The following is a 17,563-nucleotide window of genomic DNA, read 5'->3' on the forward strand; positions in this document are numbered from 1 at the left end:
GCACAGGACAGGGGTAGATGATATTGGGCAGGGGCAGGTGACATAGGCGAGGGGTAGACGATATGTGGCAGGGCAGGTGGAACAGGACAAGGACAGGTGACACAAGGCAGGGGCAGGTGACATGGGGCAGGGGCAGGTGGCACAGGCCGGGGCAGGCGGCACAGGACGCCCCCAGGCCGGGCCCACCCCCCCCGTCCCCCTCTCCCCCCGCCCCGGCCGCCGTCGCCCCGTGCCCGGCTCCCCCTGGCGGCCGCGCCCCGCCCGTCCCGGTATAAAAGCGGGCGGCGGCGGCGGCGGCGGCAGCGGCGGAGCATGGCCGGCAGGGAGGCGGCGGCCCCGCACGGGGGGGCGGCCCCGCACCTGCACCTGGCCGAGCTGAGCGCGTCCCAGTTCCTCGACGTGTGGCGGCACTTCGACGCCGACGGTCAGTGCGGGGGGACGGGGGGAAGGGGGACCGGGGGGGGGGGGTCGGGGGTCCCGGCCGCAGCCCCCCCCCCTCTGGCCCGGTGCGCGGGGATGGGGTGGGGTGGGGTGGGGTGGGGTGGGGTGGGGAGCTGCTCCGTGCCCTGCTGCTGCTGCTGCTGGGGGAGAGCAGGGGGATTGCGAGAAAGAGGGGAAAAAATTTAAATGTGATGTGTTGCGGGGGAAAAAAAAAAAAAAAGCTACTTAAATTGGCAAAAAAGGGGGAAAAAAAGCAAAACAATTTGGCAAAAACGGGGGGGGGAAAGGTAAAACAATTTGGCAAAAACGGGGGGGGGAAAGGTAAAACAATTTGGCAAAAACGGGGGGGGGAAAGGTAAAACAATTTGGCAAAACGGGGGGAAAAAAAGGTAAAACAATTTGGCAAAACGGGGGGAAAAAAAGGTAAAACAATTTGGCAAAACGGGGGGAAAAAAAGGTAAAACAATTTGGCAAAACGGGGGGAAAAAAAGGTAAAACAATTTGGCAAAACGGGGGGAAAAAAAGGTAAAGCAAACTAGCAAAAAAAGAAAAAAGGGCAAAAAATGGCAAAAAAAAAAAGGGGAAACAGGGCAAAACAAATTGGGGAAAAAAAGGGAAAAAATGACAAAACAAATTGGCAAAAAAGCAAAATGAACTGTCAAAAAAGGGCAAAAAAAGGCAAAACAAACTGGCAAAAAAAAAGGCTAAAACAAACTGGTAAGAAAGGGCAAAACAAATTGGCAAAAAGGGCAAAAAAAGGGTAAATCATACTGGCAAAAAAAAGGCAAATCAAATTGGCAAAAAAAGAATGAAATTGGCAAAAAAAAAAAGGGCAAAAAAGTGGAAAGAAGAAGCAAAAATAATGCCGAAAAGAACAAAAAAAAAAAAAGAAAGGAAAAGGCGAGCAGCCCCGGGTGCCCCGCAGCCCATTCCAGCTGCTGCAGCTGCCCCCTCCCCGGGGCTGCCGCTGCCGGCCCCCAGCCCCCGGCCCCACTGCACCAGGGCCAGGGGGTGCCCGGTGGCCGCGCAGGGCTCGCTGCGTGCCCGGGGGGCCCGCGTGGCGGTGGCACGGGGACGTGGCGGGGCTCGCGGTGGGGTGGCCAGGGGCACCCCCGAGCATCCCCGCGGCGCTCTGCGGGCAGCAGCTCGCACCCGAAGCGAGCGGCAGCTCGTGCAGGAGGCGCCAGGCGATGGGTTTTTGGGGTCAGGCGATGGGTTTTTGGGGTCGTTCCTCTCCCAGCTCAGCCCCACCGCTGATTTCTCCCCCCTGCACCCATGGAGGAGGAGGAGCGGTCATGCCCCGGAGCTGCCTCCCTCAGCTCTGTCCCCAGTCTCGGGAATGTGTCCCCAGGGTGCCGTAACCCCCCTGCAGGGCGCTGGGGCTGCGGGGGGCACCCAAAGGTGGGCGTCCCTGTAGGGAGGACGAAACCAGCTGGGGGGCAGCAGGAGAGGTGCAGCGAGGGGCTGGTGCCCATCCCCGGCGAGGCTGCAGGGCGAGGAGGTCCCTGCTGGGAAGGAGGCGCCACGGCCGTGACCTTGGCTGGGTGACAGAGGCGAAATCCCTGCAGAAGAAGGAGCCCAGGGTCCCACCGGGCTGGTGCCCACCCCCTCGTCCCAGCGGGACCCCCGCCCGGCTGCGGGTGCCGTGGTGGAGCCGCTGCCTGGGGTCTGCCGGCACCGATGGTTCAAGCCCTGAGCAGCCTCCGAGGCTGAAACGGGGAAGGATTGGGGGGTTTTGGGGGGAGGGGGCCGTGCTATGGATGCCTGCAAGGAAGAGCCTGAGCTCGCCTTCGGTCAGGCAGTGCGGAGGAAAGGGGGAGGAAAGCCAGTGCGGCCGCCCCAGCGGTGCCAGGTGTGGGCAGGAGGACTTCTGGTGGGTGGCAGCGCCGAGGAGCCCGTCCCTCGGCCACCTCTCCGTCCCACCCCGGGGCTGCGCCGTTTCCCGAAGGCCCTGGCTGGAGGATGCTCGGGCAGGACCGAGAAGTTTAATTAAACATCCCCCGGCAGCATCCCTGCCCTGGAAAACACCCGAGGGGTTTAGCTCCCTTTTTTTAAAATTTCCTCCCCAGGAAATGGCTACATCGAAGGCAAGGAGCTGGAAAACTTCTTCCAGGAGCTGGAAAGCGCTCGGAAGGGGGCCGGGGTGGTAAGGGGCTCTCCTGGCTTTGCTCCCTCCTTCCCCACGTCCCTCCTGCCCCAAATTTTGGGCCGCTGGCAGATGCATCTCGCTGGGGAATGGCTGGGAGAGCGGTGGGACCGCTGTGCTGGGTCACGGCATGGTCCCGCGGGTGGGGACCCCCCTGGGAAGGGACTGGCACACCGCCAGGTCGGTGGCAGCGTGCCCTGAGCGAAGAAGCCCTGGTTAAAAACATCAGGGGGAGCTGCAGGGCTTCCCGAAGGGGTAGGGGGAAACTGAGGCACGGGTCCGCATGGGAAGCTGAGGCTGGGGGCTCCCGGACGATGGTCCCCCGTGTCCTGGTCGTGCTGGGACGCTGGTGGCCGTGTCACTTGTGCCATTCGATGTCATCCCGACTGGGCTGCATGTCCTGCGTCCCCTCTCCTGGAGAGATGGGATGGGATGGGAAGGGAAGAACAGCTCAGGGTTTTGACAGCAAGGCAGGGAAAATGCTCCTGACCCCTCTCGCTGCCAGCAGGACTCCCGGAAGGACAAGCTGGGCGACAAGATGAAGGAGTTCATGCACAAGTACGACAAAAACGCGGACGGCAAAATCGAGATGGCCGAGGTGAGCGATGCTGGAGGAGGAGGAGGACGGGGCTGTGGGACCGGCAGTGCAGCCGGGTGGGGAGACGCTCGGCGAAGCTGGGTCGGGGCCGCGAGCAGGGCACCGTGAGCTCGTGGTGCCCCGCTGATGCCCGCGGTCCCCGCTGACCCTCGCGCTCCCCACAGCTGGCCCAGATCCTGCCCACGGAGGAGAATTTCCTGCTGTGTTTCCGCCAGCATGTGGGCTCCAGCGCGGAGTTCATGGAGGTGAGCGGGGCGGGCGGCGCGTGGACCTTCCCCACCGCTGCGGTGCCCGGATCCTCTGCCAGAACGAGCAGCACCGAAATCCACCTGGCCTCGGGGGACCTTGGGGCAGCCGAGCACCTCGTGCTGGTACTCGGTGGTGCAGGGAGAGATGCTCTTCACGAGCAGCCCCAAACCCCTGCTTTTTGGGGTAAAACCGGCCCCGGAAAGCAGCCTGGTGGATAAATCGTCCCCAAGGAATTTTGGGGGTAAAATCGACCCCAGCTGGGGCTGGAGGGGACCGGTGGGCGGCCATCACGCCACGCTCGGACAGTGACACTGAGGTCCAAGCTGGAGGCAACACCTGAAAGCAGAGCGGAGAGCTCCGTTTAATTGGGGAAGGTAATTAAATATTAATTACCCGCTTGGTGAGCCACAGCAAGGACAATAGCGCCTCAACTCCGGCACAAAGCCACGGCTCAGGAAGCGTCCTGCCCCGTGGGTGACCCACCACGGCGGGACGACGGAGGCACGGGGTGGTGACCGGCCCCACGGGTTGCTGGTGGGATCGGTGTCCCCATCCCCATCGGGGGTGTCGCTGGGGTAAGGATCCGTGCGGGGACACCCGCCGGTGCTCACGGCGGCTCCTTCCCAGGCGTGGAGACGGTACGACACGGACCGCAGCGGCTACATCGAGGCCAACGAGCTCAAGGTGGGCTGCGAGCGGGTGGGCGCGGGGACGTCCCCGCTGTCACGGGGGGTGACAGCCAGCGGGACGGCGCGGCCCCTGTCCCCGCAGGGCTTCTTGTCGGACCTGCTGAAGAAGGCAAACCGGCCGTACGACGAGCCCAAGCTGCAGGAGTACACGCAGACCATCGTAGGTGGCAGCCGGCGGGGGGACCCCCAGCCCGGCCCCGTGGGACCGTGGGGTCCCAGCACTGCCCCATGGCGGGTGGGAGGGAGCCCGGAGCCATCGCTCCCCTCCCCGGTGCTGGTGGAAGGGGGCGCAGGGGCAGCAGTGGGTGACCGGGGGCCGCTTGTGTCCTGCAGCTGCGGATGTTCGACATGAACGGGGACGGGAAGCTGGGGCTCTCCGAGATGTCCCGGTAAGGCCACGGGGCGGTGGGGAGGGACACAAAGCCCAAAAGATGCCTGGCGGGAGGTCGCTCTGGCTCTCCTCCACCCCGCAGTGTCTCCCTGTGAAGGAGAAGCCTCAGGGCGGGACTGTGAGGACCCACCTGGCCTCACTGACCGTGTTTTTTAAGGAAGAAAGCCCAGAATCTGCGTTGTGGAAAGGCAATGGCAGGCGCCAGGTCCCCTCGGCTCCACCGTCCCACACCTGGCTGCGCTCCTGTCCCTCTGAGCCCCCACCCTGCCCGTGCCCTGTGGTGGCTTGGGGACGGATCCAGCCCAAAACTGACCCTGGAAAAGAAAGGAGGGAGGGGAAAAAAGTTATTTTGGCCAAATTGGGCTCTCACCTCATCGCAGAGATTGGGCGGGCTGGGAGTGGGGGCTCTGCGCCCACCAGTAGCACTTCAGCCACCGCGGTGGTGCCTGGTCCGGAGCGGTGTTTTGGGAAGCCTGGCTCACAATTTTCCACCCATCCCTTGCTTTTCAGACTTTTGCCAGTGCAAGAGAACTTCCTTCTTAAGTTTCAGGTAAAATATATATTTACATACATATATATAAAATTCCTACGCTATGTTTGCGATGTGCCTCTGTGCTCCCCTTCATGCCTCCGCGTCTCCCGCTGCCCAGGGGATGAAGCTCTCCTCGGAGGAATTCAACGCCATCTTCGCGTTTTATGACAAGGTAGGGAGCTGGGGGAAGAGGGGGGCGTGGGGAGCCCCTGGCAAGAGGGGGACAAAGCGGGGATGAAGAGGGGGATGAGGGGATGAAGAGGGGGATGCGGGGATGGAGCGGCTCGGCACAGCGCAGTCCCCACTGCGCAGGGCCGGGGATGCTTTGGGGAGGTTCTGGTGTAGGTGGCGGCTCTGGGGGGGTCTCCTGGGGGAGATTTCCCAATCCCTCCATGGGGTGGGAGACGTGGGGTCGCGGGATGGTCCCGGGCTGGTGCCCTGCTCACGTCCCCCCCTGCCAGGACGGGAGCGGCTTCATCGACGAGCACGAGCTGGACGCGCTGCTGAAGGACCTCTACGAGAAGAACAAGAAGGTAAGCGGGGACCGGCGGGGTGGGACGGAGCCCCTGGGGACCGGCACCTCCCGGGGGACACCTCCTGCCCGGGGGCCACCTCCCTCCCTCCCCGCGTGTCCCCGTCCCCACGGGCCCTGCCCAGGCCGGGCAGGAGGCGGCGGCGGCTCCCGGGACGGAGGGAGCAGGGGGCTGCCAGCACCCATGGGTGCACGCAGAGCCCCGACCCACCCGCAGGAGATGAGCATCCAGCAGCTCACCAACTACCGCCGGAGCATCATGAGCCTCTCCGACGGCGGCAGGCTGTACCGCAAGGAGCTGGAGATCGTGCTCTGCAGCGAGCCCCCCGTCTAGGCTCCCCCTCCTCCTCCTCCTCCCCGTGCCCCGGCTTCGTTTCCCCGTTAAAATCCCCGCCTCGGGCATAAATATATATTTATTTTTTAATTTATTTTGGTTTTAATCCCACCCGCCTGGTTGCTTTTCGGTTGTTCTGTTTGTTTGTTTTCTCGGAGGGGGGGATGCTTTTGGGTTTTGGGTCTCTTCTTGAGTTATTTATTTATTTTTTTTTCTCTGTTACCAAAGACGAGTTCGCAAACAAAGCTGGGAGGGGGCCGCAGCACCGCGGGGGCTCAGCAAGGGCAGCTGGGCCGCCTCGCCAGGGCAAAAACTATAGGTTTAGAGCAAAAAATAAAATTAAAAAAAATGGAAAAAAAAAAGTGTTTGCACCATTTATTCATGGTTGGATTCTTTTTTTTTTTTTCCCCTAACATGCTGTTTTTTGCTGGGAAATGGGGTGGCAGGACCCGGTTTCAGCCCCACTGGGCTGTAGACGTGGGGGGCGGGGGGGGGGGCCAGGCTTGGTGGGCAGGGGGCAGCCAGTACAGCCCAGCATGGCGCAGTGCAGTATGGCCCTGTAGGGCCCAGTATATCCCCATACAGTGCAGCACACACCCATACAGCCCAGTATAACAGAAGTACGGCCCCGTATAACCCAGCGTGGTGCAGTGTGGGCCTGTACAGCCCTGTATGTCTCAGTATGGTGCAGGGCAGTCATGTAGAGCCCAGTAGAGTCAGTACAGCCCAGTATGGTGCAGCACAAACCAGTAAGGCCCAGTATAACATAAGTATTTCCTAGTAGGGTGCACTGCTGTCCTGTACCTGTATGTCCCAGTATAACATAAATACAGCCCAGTATGGCCCAGTGCAGTCCTGTATAGTCCAGTGTGTCCCACCGCTGCCCTCTGCAGCCCGGTGCGGTGCGGTGCAGCTCTGTAAGGCCCAGTATAACATAAGTACAGCCCAGTGAGGTGCAGTGCTGCCCAGTATGGCACAGTATAGCCCAGTATGGTGCAGTGCAGTCTTATACAGCCCGGTGTGGCCTGGTACAGCCCAGAATAGCCCAGTACCAACCAGTATGGTACAGTGCTGCCCAGTAGGGTGCAGTGCAGTCTTGTACAGCCCAGTGTAGTCCAGTACAGTCCTGTACAGCTCAGTATAGCCCAGTATGGTGTACTGCAGTCCTGTAGAGCCCAGAATAGCCCAGTACAACTCAGTACGGTGCAGTACAGCCCAGTATAGCATAAGTATAGCCCAGTATGGTGTGGTGCAGCACAGTACAGCCCAGTATGGCGCAGTGCAGTCTTGTACAGCACAGTGTGGCCTGGTACAGCCCAGAATAGCCCAGTACCGACCAGTATGGTGCAGTGCAGCCCTGTACAGCACAGTATAGCCTCAGTGCAGCCCAGTATAGCCCAGTGCAGCCCAGCAGGGCGCAGCACCACCCAGTGCAGCCCAGTACAGCAGAGCAGGGTGCAGCGCAGCCCAGTACAGCCCAGCAGGGCGCAGCACCGCCCAGTACAGCCCAGGGCAGCCCAGCAGGGTGCAGCACTGCCCAGTACAGCCCAGCAGGGCGCAGCACCGCCCAGTGCAGCCCAGTACAGCCCAGCAGGGCGCAGCACCGCCCAGTGCAACCCAGTACAGCAGAGCAGGGCGCAGCACCGCCCAGTGCGGCCCAGTACAGCCCAGCAGGGCGCAGCACCGCCCAGTGCGGCCCAGTACAGCCCAGCAGGGCGCAGCACAGCCCAGTATAGCCCAGTACAGCCCAGCACAGCCCAGCGCCCCCCGCCGGGCGCTGCCGCACGGGGACCTCCCGGCCGCCAGGGGGCGCTGTGGGCGGGGCGGGGCCACCAGGGGGCGGGGCCGCCAGGGGGCGGAGTCTCCCGTGAGTGGCGCTGCGCATGCGCGGTGCGGTGCCGCGGGGAGCTCTGTCTGCCGGCTGCTCTCACACCCTCCCGCCCGCCGCCATGGCGCTGCTGCAGAGCTGCCGCTTCCTCGCCGCCCCCCGCCGCGCCGCCGCCGTCCGCGCCAGGTGAGGCCCGGAGGCCTCGGGGGCCGCCGCCGGAGCCGCTTCGGCGCCGCCAGGGCCCGGCCGCCGCCGCTGTGGGGAGGGGGCGGCCTCGTGGGGGGCAGGGAGGGCTTCGCGGTGAGGAAGCGTGTCCCTCGGGGCGGCCCGTAGGCCGGGTGGTGGGGGGCGGGAGCGGCGTTGCCATGGGGACGGCGCGCCCATTGGCCGGGCGGGCCGGGCGAGTCGGGGGGCGCGCGCCCTGATTGGCTGCGGGCGGGCCCGGCGGCCCCCGGCTGCCCTTGAGGAGGCGCGTGGAGGGCGAGGGGGGGGCGGGGAGGGGGGCGCGGGCAGAGGGGTCGGGGGCGGGCCCTGAGCACCGGGATATGGGGCGGGGGCGTGCAGGGGGGCCGGGGGCCTGTGCACCAGGGTGTGGGGCTGGGGCCTGCAGCGGGGTGTGGGGGTGCTGCCCACCCACGGGAGGGGGCCATGGGGCCCTGCGCACCGAGATACAGGGTCCGTGCTGGGCAGGGGGCAGCGCTGCGCGGCATGGGATGGGGCGGGGGCGGTCCGTGCACCGGGGCGTGCAGCGGGGCGGGGGTCCCCCTGCGCCAGGGCACGGGGCTGGGGACGTGCGGGGGGCCCCAGGTACACCGTACACGGCGAGGCGGGGTTGGGGCTGCTGGGGTCGCACCGAGACACGGGGAGGGGGGGCCCCACGCACTGGGGTCCCGGGGACCCTGTGTGCCTTGAAATGGGGCCGGGGGCTGCTGCCTGGCACGTGGCGTTCCTATAGGGGCTGTTCTGCACTGGGCTCCCTGCTCTGGAGGCAGCGGAGGGCTGGACGCGAGGACGGAGGGATGGATGTGAGGACAGGGGGTGCAGCCGGAGCCCCAGGGCAGCCTCTGGGGACACCCCAGTGGCAGCACTGAGCCCGCCAAGGGGTCTGAGCCCGCCAAGGGGTCTGAGCCCCGCTGCTCTTCCCGGCAGAGCCTCCTGGTCCCTGCTGGCTCTGGGAAGCTGCAGGGGACGGGCCCCAGCCCGGGGCAGCACAGGGAAGTGGAGTTGCCCCGTTGCAGCGGGTGCAGAGGGCTGTTACGCGTTGATTTGCCCAATTCTGCCCTTGGTCCTGTGCCTTCCCTGCAGCAGGCCTGTGGCGGCCAATCCATGGCGGCTTCGCCTTCCTCAGGTTCGTTAGACGGTTGCAAATTACCCCGCTGGATGTAGGTCACCTAAAGCTACTCAGGCTGTGCCTCCTGCGAGCGAGGAGCCTTTGCGCCTTGTTCCCGTGCAGCCCATGGGGATGCCGAGCAGTGAGCAGCAGTCCTCCCCTCCCTGATCTTCAGGAATTTGTGCTCCGGCACAGGAGCCCTGAAGTCAGGGCGGAGGTGACGAGAGCCAGAACGGTGAAGGCAGCCCCTTGGGCACACCGAGTCCCACAGGGCTGGTGCTCAGCCCTCCTGCACCACGAGGCGGCTGCTGTCAACGCTCCTCTGGGCGGGCAGCTCCCCGCGGCCACCTGGGGCTTTCTGGGCTCGCAGGAGCAGCCCGTTGGCGTCCTTCTCCTGTAAATATTTGCTGGAGCTGTGGCATCGCGGGCGCGGAGCCTTTGGCCTCTTGGCTCCGCTGGGGCTTGCAGAGCTGCTGCAGGGCTTTGGCAGAGGCTCCGAAACCAGCGCCTGGCGTGGCCGTGCCGTGGGGAACAAAGGAAACCTTCAGCAGAGCTGGAAGTGCTTGTCCACGTGGGGGAAGGCTTCCTGTGCGGGCCTGGTGGGAGCCCAAAAGCACAGCCCCTGGGTCCCGCAGACACAGTTAGCGGGCGGTGCTCCTTTATGGGGTTCCTGGTGCGTTTTTTGCCCCTTCTGTCCCACATCACACGTGGGGGGCGGCCTGGCAGAAAGCAGGGAGGCTGCAGGATAACAGCCCCGCTCCGCGCCCCGGCGCTGACTCACTCCTGCCCAGAAGTGGATGGAAAAACTTTTCCTGGCTTGCCCCAAGCAAACCTCCGGCAGAGCAACCGCAGCTTGAGCTGCCTTTCCCTCCGGTCTCGGCACCGAAACGCCTCCAGCCCTGCGGCGTGGGCAGGGAGGCCGGGCAGTTTATAACTCTGACCTTTATCTGAGACCAGCGCTCTTTGGATTGCCTGAAATAAAATACAATGCAGCGCAGAGGCGGCACTTCATGGTAACGTGGGGTGTGGTAGGGCCTGCGGGCTTAGGTCCCTGTTCAGCCCCTGGTCCCGAGCCCCTTGGGAAGGCTTTGGCTGATCCCTCCTGGGTGTCTTGGTGTGTTTGGACATCTCATCGTGGGCTGTTTCCTCCTGTCCCCCTGCCAGCTGGGCTCCCTGGAAGCAGCAGAGGAGCCCTTCTGCTGCCTACACCCCAAAGCCCTCGGGCTGAGAACGGGAAAATCGGCCCTAAAGCAGCCCTAAGCCGATCGCAAGGCTCAGAACAAAAGTATTTAACTCTGGAGCCCTGGAGCTTAGGTGAATGCCCGCAGGATCAGCGCTAATTGCAGCCGTTGTGACCTGCTGAGGTGTGCAGGACCTGAACACCTCCAACGCCGTGAGCCTCTTGGTGAGCAGCCCGGCAGGAGGACGGCCCTGGGTGCCAAAATAATCGCAGGCCAGGTAAACCACGGAGGGATGCGCTGCGTGTCCCGCTGCGGGGCGCGTCCTGGCACGAGTGACTCATCCTCTGCGAGGCTGATCCCGTGCTTAGTGAGTCTTAATTACCTCTCCGCTCAGTGGGCTGGGGGAGGCTAAACACTTCTTCCATTTTTAAACGAGATGAGGTGTCTGCCTCGTACGTGCTCGCTGCTGTTTTTCCACAGAGCTCGTTGAGACGGGAAGCGGAGGGGTTTTGTTTGGAAATGCTGCGGCGCTGGGAGCGTGCGGCAACAGGGAGGGGTGGGCTCTGAGGGGAAGCAATCTACACACACGAGCTGGTGCAAAGTATGTTTGTGTAGCGACTAAACTGGGTCTAAACAGACCCAAAACAGGGCCCGAGTGGAGGGAGAAGTGACTCGTGAGTTTCGTTTTCCTGTTGGCACGAGAGCCTCTCTCGGTTCCCCAGCCCCTTGCACCGCGTTCCTGTACGGCGCTGTTACCTCCCCGGGCTGAGCAGCGAGGTGAAGCCGACACCTCCTGCCCCCACCAGCCTGAGCGCGGGGCGGGGGGAGGCTGAGGCCAAGGAGTTTCTTTTTATAGCGTGGCCTGTCCTGTCCTTGGCGTTCCGAGGAGCTCAGTGCCTCCAGGACGCCCGGCAGCGGGCAGGAGGCTTTTGGAGCTGACGCAGGGAGGGCCTGTGCTTAGCTGCCGGGAGCTCCTCGCTCGTCGTGCTGGGAGGAAAGCGTCCTGCCTGATTTCCAGGAAAACTGTCTGGCTACAACACCCATGTTAGAGCCAGGCGGGGTTTGTAGGGCAGGGGAGGGAAATACCCGCTAGGAAGCCAATGCTGTGGGAACAGCAGGTTAGTTTCATGCACGAGAGCCTCTCCAGGAGCTCGGAAGAAGCTCAGTGTTCGTGCTTCACACAAAAGCCCGCCTGGCATCGCTCGTGCTGCTCTGCTTGGGCCCCCAGAAACGTCGCTGCCGTGCCTGGAGGTGGCACACGGGGTTTGTGCCCGTTCTGCCCGTACAGAGCCACAGCGCAGCTGCTTGTGTCCCTGGTGGTGCGCGTCCTGCTGAGCCGTGCAGACCTCGGGAGCTGCGGGGCACCGCGCCGTGCCCCGTCCTCCAGCCTAACCCTGAGATGCTCCTTCCCCTCCAGTTCATGGTGGTCCCACGTGGAGATGGGTCCCCCCGACCCTATCCTGGGGGTGACAGAAGCTTTCAAGCGCGACACCAACTCCAAGAAGATGAACCTGGGTGTGGGGGCGTACCGGGACGACAACGGGAAGCCGTACGTGCTGAGCTGCGTTCGCAAGGTGAGCCGGGTGCTGCGGGGCAGCGGGCGCTGTGCAGATGCCTCTGTGAGCAGTGCCAGTGCTTCTGAGGCATGGGGTGGTTGTGTAGTAGCGGATAAAACGGGGAATAGTTGTCCTGGCCCCTTCCAGGTCAGTCTAATCTGTTGCTGACTTCCAGGAGCCCCCCCAGCCCAGGTGTATTCTCAACCTCAAGGTGTTCCTTGAACAAACTGACGTTCTCTGGGCCGAGGAAAGAGCTGACGTTGTCCCCTCACTGGATTAGCCTTAGAGATTCTGCTGAGCCTTCATTACCAGCTTCTCCATAAGCCAGACTAAAACTCTAAAACTCCAGCCCGGGGAGCTGGATGTGGACACTGCCCTTGAGGGGATTATGGAGCCTTCGGGGGCTCTGCGTGTGGAAATGGGCCGCTAAATAGCCGCCAGCTGACGCGCAGGTTGCCTGGCTGGTCTCCTTGGTGTCGGGAGGATGCGCTGTCCCCGCTCCTCATTGGTGTGGGATTTAAAGCCATCCCTTGCCCTCACTCCTGCGTCAGCCCGCACCACAGCTGGGTCATAACCAGGGAGCCCGGGTGGTGTCAGGAGGAGCTTCTGGTGCTGTGTGAACGCTGCCAGCGTCGTCCCGCTGCTCTGGGAGTACGGACAGGGTTCCCAGAGCGCTCCAATTGTCTACATCACCGTATTTTAGTCTGATGCTTTGTTAAATAAAAACTTGGACTGGTTCTAGTGCCGGCTCTGCCTGAAAGCAGCAGAGATCAGCAAAGGTGGAGGCAGCCACCTCCAAAGGCTGTCAGTCAGGCTGCTTTCAAAATTGGCTGGGTTTCCTGGATTTTTTTTAAATCTTCTTTATCTAGTTCCATAACCTTCACAGCGTGACAAGGCACCACGAAGAGCTTGCTACCCTACCTGGTTTGGGGTGTCTCTGTGTAGAGACGGCCTCTGCTCCTCCATAACAGGCAAGTCTCCCCATCCTGGGGGGACCATTCCAGTGTGGGCAAAGAAATGTGTGTCCCTGTGCAGCAGCGCTAGCTCGTAATGGGCTGGAATTGGTGCTCTCCTCTGGCTCCCGGTCACCTGGCTCTGCCAGGCTGATGGTGACACCCACTGAGGGATCTGGTGGTTGCCGGGGGACCTTGTCCCATGGTAAAAGCAGGAAATGTACCAGAAATGTACTGCTCCTCTGGCTGTGATGGGCCCCGGTCTCTGAAGAGAAGCTCCTGCCAGCCTTTGCTGCTTTTGAGAGAGCAAATGTGAAGAGAAGTGACCATGAGCTGTCCACCGTCCTCTCCGTGGTGATGCTTTCCATGCTGAAAGTGTGTCCTCCTTTCCAGGCAGAGGCCATGATAGCCTCCAAGAAGATGGACAAGGAGTACTTGCCCATCGGGGGGCTGGCGGATTTTACCCGGGCATCGGCAGAACTGGCGCTGGGTGAAAACAGTGAGGCTTTCAAGAGCGGCCGGGTAAGGAGCGGGCTGGGGAGCAGGGGGTGGGCAGCACGGTGACTTGTGGGCACCAAGCAGGGCTGGCGTGGCTGCTGGTGCCTCTGAGCTGCTGGCTGGCTAGCCCCAGGACTAACCGCCTCCTCGGCAGGTGTGGTAAAGCAGCCCTTCCCGAGGAGGGGGCCCCAAAAAGGTCCGACTCCCTGCCCTCCCTCCCCTGCAGCCCCATGTCCCTGTTCGGGTCAGCTGTCACCGTGGTGTGCGCACGCTAACGTTGTCGTGGTGGCTGGGCTGTTGCTGTATCCTACTGCATCCGCTCAGACTCCTGTCCTTGTTCCTTCCCTTGCAGTATGTCACCGTGCAGGGTATTTCTGGGACTGGATCTCTGCGAATCGGAGCCAATTTTTTGGTGAGTCCCTGGCCGGCTGGGGAAGGAAGAGACGTCTTTTGGCAGGAGCTGAGTCTGTCAGTCTGTCTGAACACTCTGTCTTTCTCTTGGTCAGCAACGGTTCTTCAAGTCCAGCCGTGACGTGTACCTACCCAAACCCTCCTGGGGCAATCACACGCCCATCTTCCGCGATGCAGGCTTGCAACTTCAGGCTTACCGCTACTACGACCCCAAAACGTGCAGCCTTGACTTCACTGGAGCCATGGAGGACATTTCTGTGAGTTGCCTTTCACAGCTGGAAGCAGGGAGGTGATGTGGGGAATGGATGATCTTGTGTTAGCCTAACTGTGCTGAATGGAGGCTGGGAGCCCTGCAGGGCCCATCCAGGGCAAGTCACATCTCACCACCCGAGGAGAGTGCCCAGATGTTGTCAACCACTCACTGTCTGTTCCATCTTCCTTAGAAAATTCCAGAGAAGAGCATCATCCTCTTGCACGCGTGTGCTCACAACCCCACCGGAGTGGATCCCCGGCAGGAGCAGTGGAAGGAGCTGGCAGCCGTGGTGAAGGTGAGCAGTGAGGTGTCCCAGGGATGCTGCGCGCTTCCTGGGAAAGCCACATCTCTGGTTTCCTCTTTCACGTAGCTGGTGTCTCCTCGCAAGCACCAGCTGGACACTCTGTGACACTGCCACTCCTTCTCTGGCAGAAACGGAACCTCCTGGTGTACTTCGACATGGCCTACCAGGGCTTTGCCAGCGGGGACATCAACCGGGACGCCTGGGCTGTGCGGCATTTCATCGAGCAGGGCATCAACATCGTGCTGTCGCAGTCCTACGCCAAGAACATGGGGCTGTACGGTGAGTTGGGCGGTGGTGGGGGGACTCTTCCGGGCTGGATTAGCAGCCAGTGTCTTCCTAGAGATGCCTGGCACTCTCCCGGTGCCAGCTGCTGCCTGTGCGTGCCCATCCTGTAGTACTGGACAGGGCGCAGGAGGGAGCTGCTGGGGACCCTACTGGAGGGCAGGGCTCCGCTAAACCAGCGTGGTGTTTGGAGGAGTCCCGCCCCAGCCCTGGGTATCCACGGGCAGAGGCTGGGACCTGACCGCCTCCATTTCAGGAGAGCGTGCGGGTGCCTTCACGGTGATCTGCAGTGACGCAGAGGAAGCCAAGAGGGTCGAATCGCAGCTGAAGATCCTCATCCGTCCCATGTACTCCAACCCGCCCCTGAACGGAGCCCGCATCGCCTCCATCATCCTGAACACCCCTGAGCTGCGGAAGGAGTGGTAAGAGGGAACTCCCAGTGCCTGTGACGGTGAGGCGTGACGCCGTGCTTGCTGCCTGCTGTGCCACAGGCAGCTGGCTGATAGCTGCAGGGTACAGTCAGCACCACGCGCTGCTGCCGTCCTCTGGGGAAATCCCTGCTCAGATCCAACTGGCATCGGCTAGTATGAGTCCAGCCCGGCACGTACAGGTTTCCCTTGCATTACTGAGGCGGAAAACACTCTAGAGGAGAGGATAAAGCTTCCCTAGGATTGAAGTCTGCAGGAGCTGCCTGTCTCAGGAGCACAAAAGACTGACTAAAGCATTGTAGCCACTTAGTGAGTCTCACATGGGGGAAGTGGAAGCTTAAGTCCCTTGGGAATAAAAACTCAGGAATGTAACCCTCGTGCCCTGAGCCTGCTTCCTGGCGTCAGCCTGCGCAGCTCCCCCAGGGTGCTGGGTCCCTGGCGGCAGCTGGCTGTGCAGGACAAAGGCTGGCTGTGTGTCGGGGCCTCGCTGGGGCTGCGCTGCTTTGGCCGGATCCAGGATCTGGCAGAGATGTCCCCTCGCTGCACGGCCTTGGAGCTGGGGCTGTCTGCCTGTGCTGGGGGTACCCCTGCACGCCCCAGGTGTTGTTTGATGTGGGTTTGGGCAGTGCTGCCTTGAGGCCTCCAATTCTGCCATGGCTTTCAGCAGTGAGAGATGCTGAGACTCTCTTGTAGTGTCCAACAGCTATGGAATAAATAAATAGCACCTTTTTTATCACCTTTGGATGCTGGCAGAAAGAAGCAACTGCCCAGCTGGAGCAACAGGTTCATGCTCTCTGGGGTTTGCTTTGCCTCGTGTTACACACCCCATGCTTTGGGGGTACAAGGTGGAGAGGGTTGCTTCCCGGGTAGCTGGGGAGGGAGCAGCGTTGGAGCATCACGGCTCTGCTCTGACCAGGTCTTGGGTTGAATTCTCAGGCTGGTGGAGGTGAAGGGCATGGCTGACCGGATCATCGGCATGCGGACTCAGCTGGTGTCCAACCTCAAGAAAGAGGGATCCTCCCACAACTGGCAGCACATCACTGACCAGATCGGCATGTTTTGCTTCACGGGGCTGAAGCCTGAGCAGGTAAACACAGTTCCCCTGGTGTCAAGGTGTTCTTCGTAGTACTTGTCAGAAAAATGTGGGCTGTGGGTGCCAAAATGAGCCTCCAGGGGCAGGTCTTTGTCGATAAGAACATCTTCCAAGCCTGCAGAACTGGAGCACCGTGGGGACCCGTGTCTTGCTCTGCTCCCTGCTGTGCTTGTGGAGATTGAAAGCAATTGTAGCCTGCTTGCCTGCCAAAGGAAGCAGTCACGTAGTGCCACTCTGAGGTGACCTTGGAGGTCAGCTCCAGCGAGGTGACTCCTGGCTGAACATCCGCAGTGTTTGTGTATTGCCCAAGAGCCGAGCAGCAGCTCTTGCTTTCCCAGAGCTGTGCAGGTGGCTGGATGATGTGTCTGCTGGCACCCAGCTTGCTGTCGATTCTGGCAAGCTGGGTAAATTTGCAATCTGCTAACAGAGTAGAGGTCGGGCTGAATTTTGGACTCTGCTCTTTCATCCCAGGTGGAGCGGCTGATCAAGGAGTTCTCCATCTATATGACAAAGGACGGCCGAATCTCCATGGCGGGCGTTACGTCGGGCAACGTAGGTTACCTGGCTCATGCCATCCATCAAGTCACCAAGTAAAGACAGAGCGTGCTCTGGAGCTGTTGGCCTTCCCCGCTGGTGGAAGAAGGGGAAGGAAAGGAAGCAAGCAGAATACTTCCAACCACAGCACTTAACGCCGCTGCTGAATGTATCTTGTAGATGAGTTGTTGTAGAAGCCTAGTCAAAATCGCACCACGTTGTGGAGCAGGGACATCATTGCTGGCTCCCACTTGTCACAGCCATTCTCCCCTGCTGCTCGTCCTTTGTCCATCAGCCCCAGCACCCATCTGCACTGGAGGAAGCAAATGGTTAGCGCTCTGCCATCCTACCTGTGTAGGCACCGAAGGCATCCCCACGCTCGTTTCTCCATGAGAAGGCTTTGTGAGGCTGCTCGCCCAGGCAGCAGTGGTCAGGGAGCGGGGTGGGCTGAGGGGGGCTGTTTGGGTGCACTCCTGTGTCCTCCTCAGCCTGTCCTGCTGCAGCTTCCCTCCTCTTCCACCTCCTGCTGCTGGGCTCAGGGCCAGGCAGCGCTGAAGCTGCCCTCCAACAACCGCTGTAAAGGCTCTGAGGACTTGTAACTACTAAAATGTGCTCCACTGTGGGCTTTGCTCTTTCCATCTGGGAATCTGTCAAGTGTAATTCACGGTGGCGTTGGTGCGTGTGGCAGACCCCTGTCACTGCTCGGAACCTCCCTTCCCGTGCTATAAGGTGAAAATTCCTCGCCCTTCAATAAGAACCTCCTCCGAAAACTGCTCTCTGTGCATCTCTGCCTCTCCCCTGCCCTGTACCCCAAGCACATCGGCCCTGCCTGCAAGCCAGGGTCTGTGTTCCACTGCCACGAACCAGGGTGTGGGCCCAGGGGTGTCCACCCTTGCGTGGGTGTCTGGCGGTGGCCATCTCGTCTGCTCTGCCCAGCCAGTTGTCTGGTGATGCCAGAAATCAGGACGGAAAGATCCCAAGCACTGTCAGAGCTGGTAAC

The 17,563-nt window shown here is 61.7% G+C and overlaps 2 protein-coding genes across 2 annotated transcripts; both read left to right on the forward strand.

Moving 5' to 3' along the window:
* The first annotated feature begins 266 nt into the window (after positions 1 to 266).
* CALB2 (calbindin 2) lies at positions 267 to 6,274 on the forward strand. The gene is made up of 11 exons (XM_083851923.1): positions 267 to 424; positions 2,511 to 2,587; positions 3,096 to 3,185; positions 3,350 to 3,430; positions 4,062 to 4,118; positions 4,206 to 4,283; positions 4,457 to 4,512; positions 5,025 to 5,064; positions 5,165 to 5,218; positions 5,508 to 5,579; positions 5,796 to 6,274. Exons 1-11 carry the CDS (start codon positions 313 to 315, stop codon positions 5,910 to 5,912), a joined length of 834 nt encoding a protein of 277 aa, XP_083708049.1. The 5' UTR covers positions 267 to 312; the 3' UTR covers positions 5,913 to 6,274.
* Positions 6,275 to 7,760: 1,486 nt separating this feature from the next.
* Positions 7,761 to 17,333, forward strand: GOT2 (glutamic-oxaloacetic transaminase 2). The gene is made up of 10 exons (XM_083851937.1): positions 7,761 to 7,926; positions 11,669 to 11,825; positions 13,154 to 13,282; positions 13,611 to 13,670; positions 13,765 to 13,926; positions 14,113 to 14,217; positions 14,355 to 14,505; positions 14,765 to 14,930; positions 15,873 to 16,023; positions 16,501 to 17,333. Exons 1-10 carry the CDS (start codon positions 7,796 to 7,798, stop codon positions 16,621 to 16,623), a joined length of 1,335 nt encoding a protein of 444 aa, XP_083708063.1. The 5' UTR covers positions 7,761 to 7,795; the 3' UTR covers positions 16,624 to 17,333.
* The last annotated feature ends 230 nt before the right edge of the window (positions 17,334 to 17,563 follow it).

Source organism: Anser anser, assembly GCF_964211835.1.
Source record: "Anser anser genome assembly, chromosome: 11".
In the NCBI taxonomy this organism is placed as follows: Eukaryota; Metazoa; Chordata; class Aves; order Anseriformes; family Anatidae; genus Anser; species Anser anser.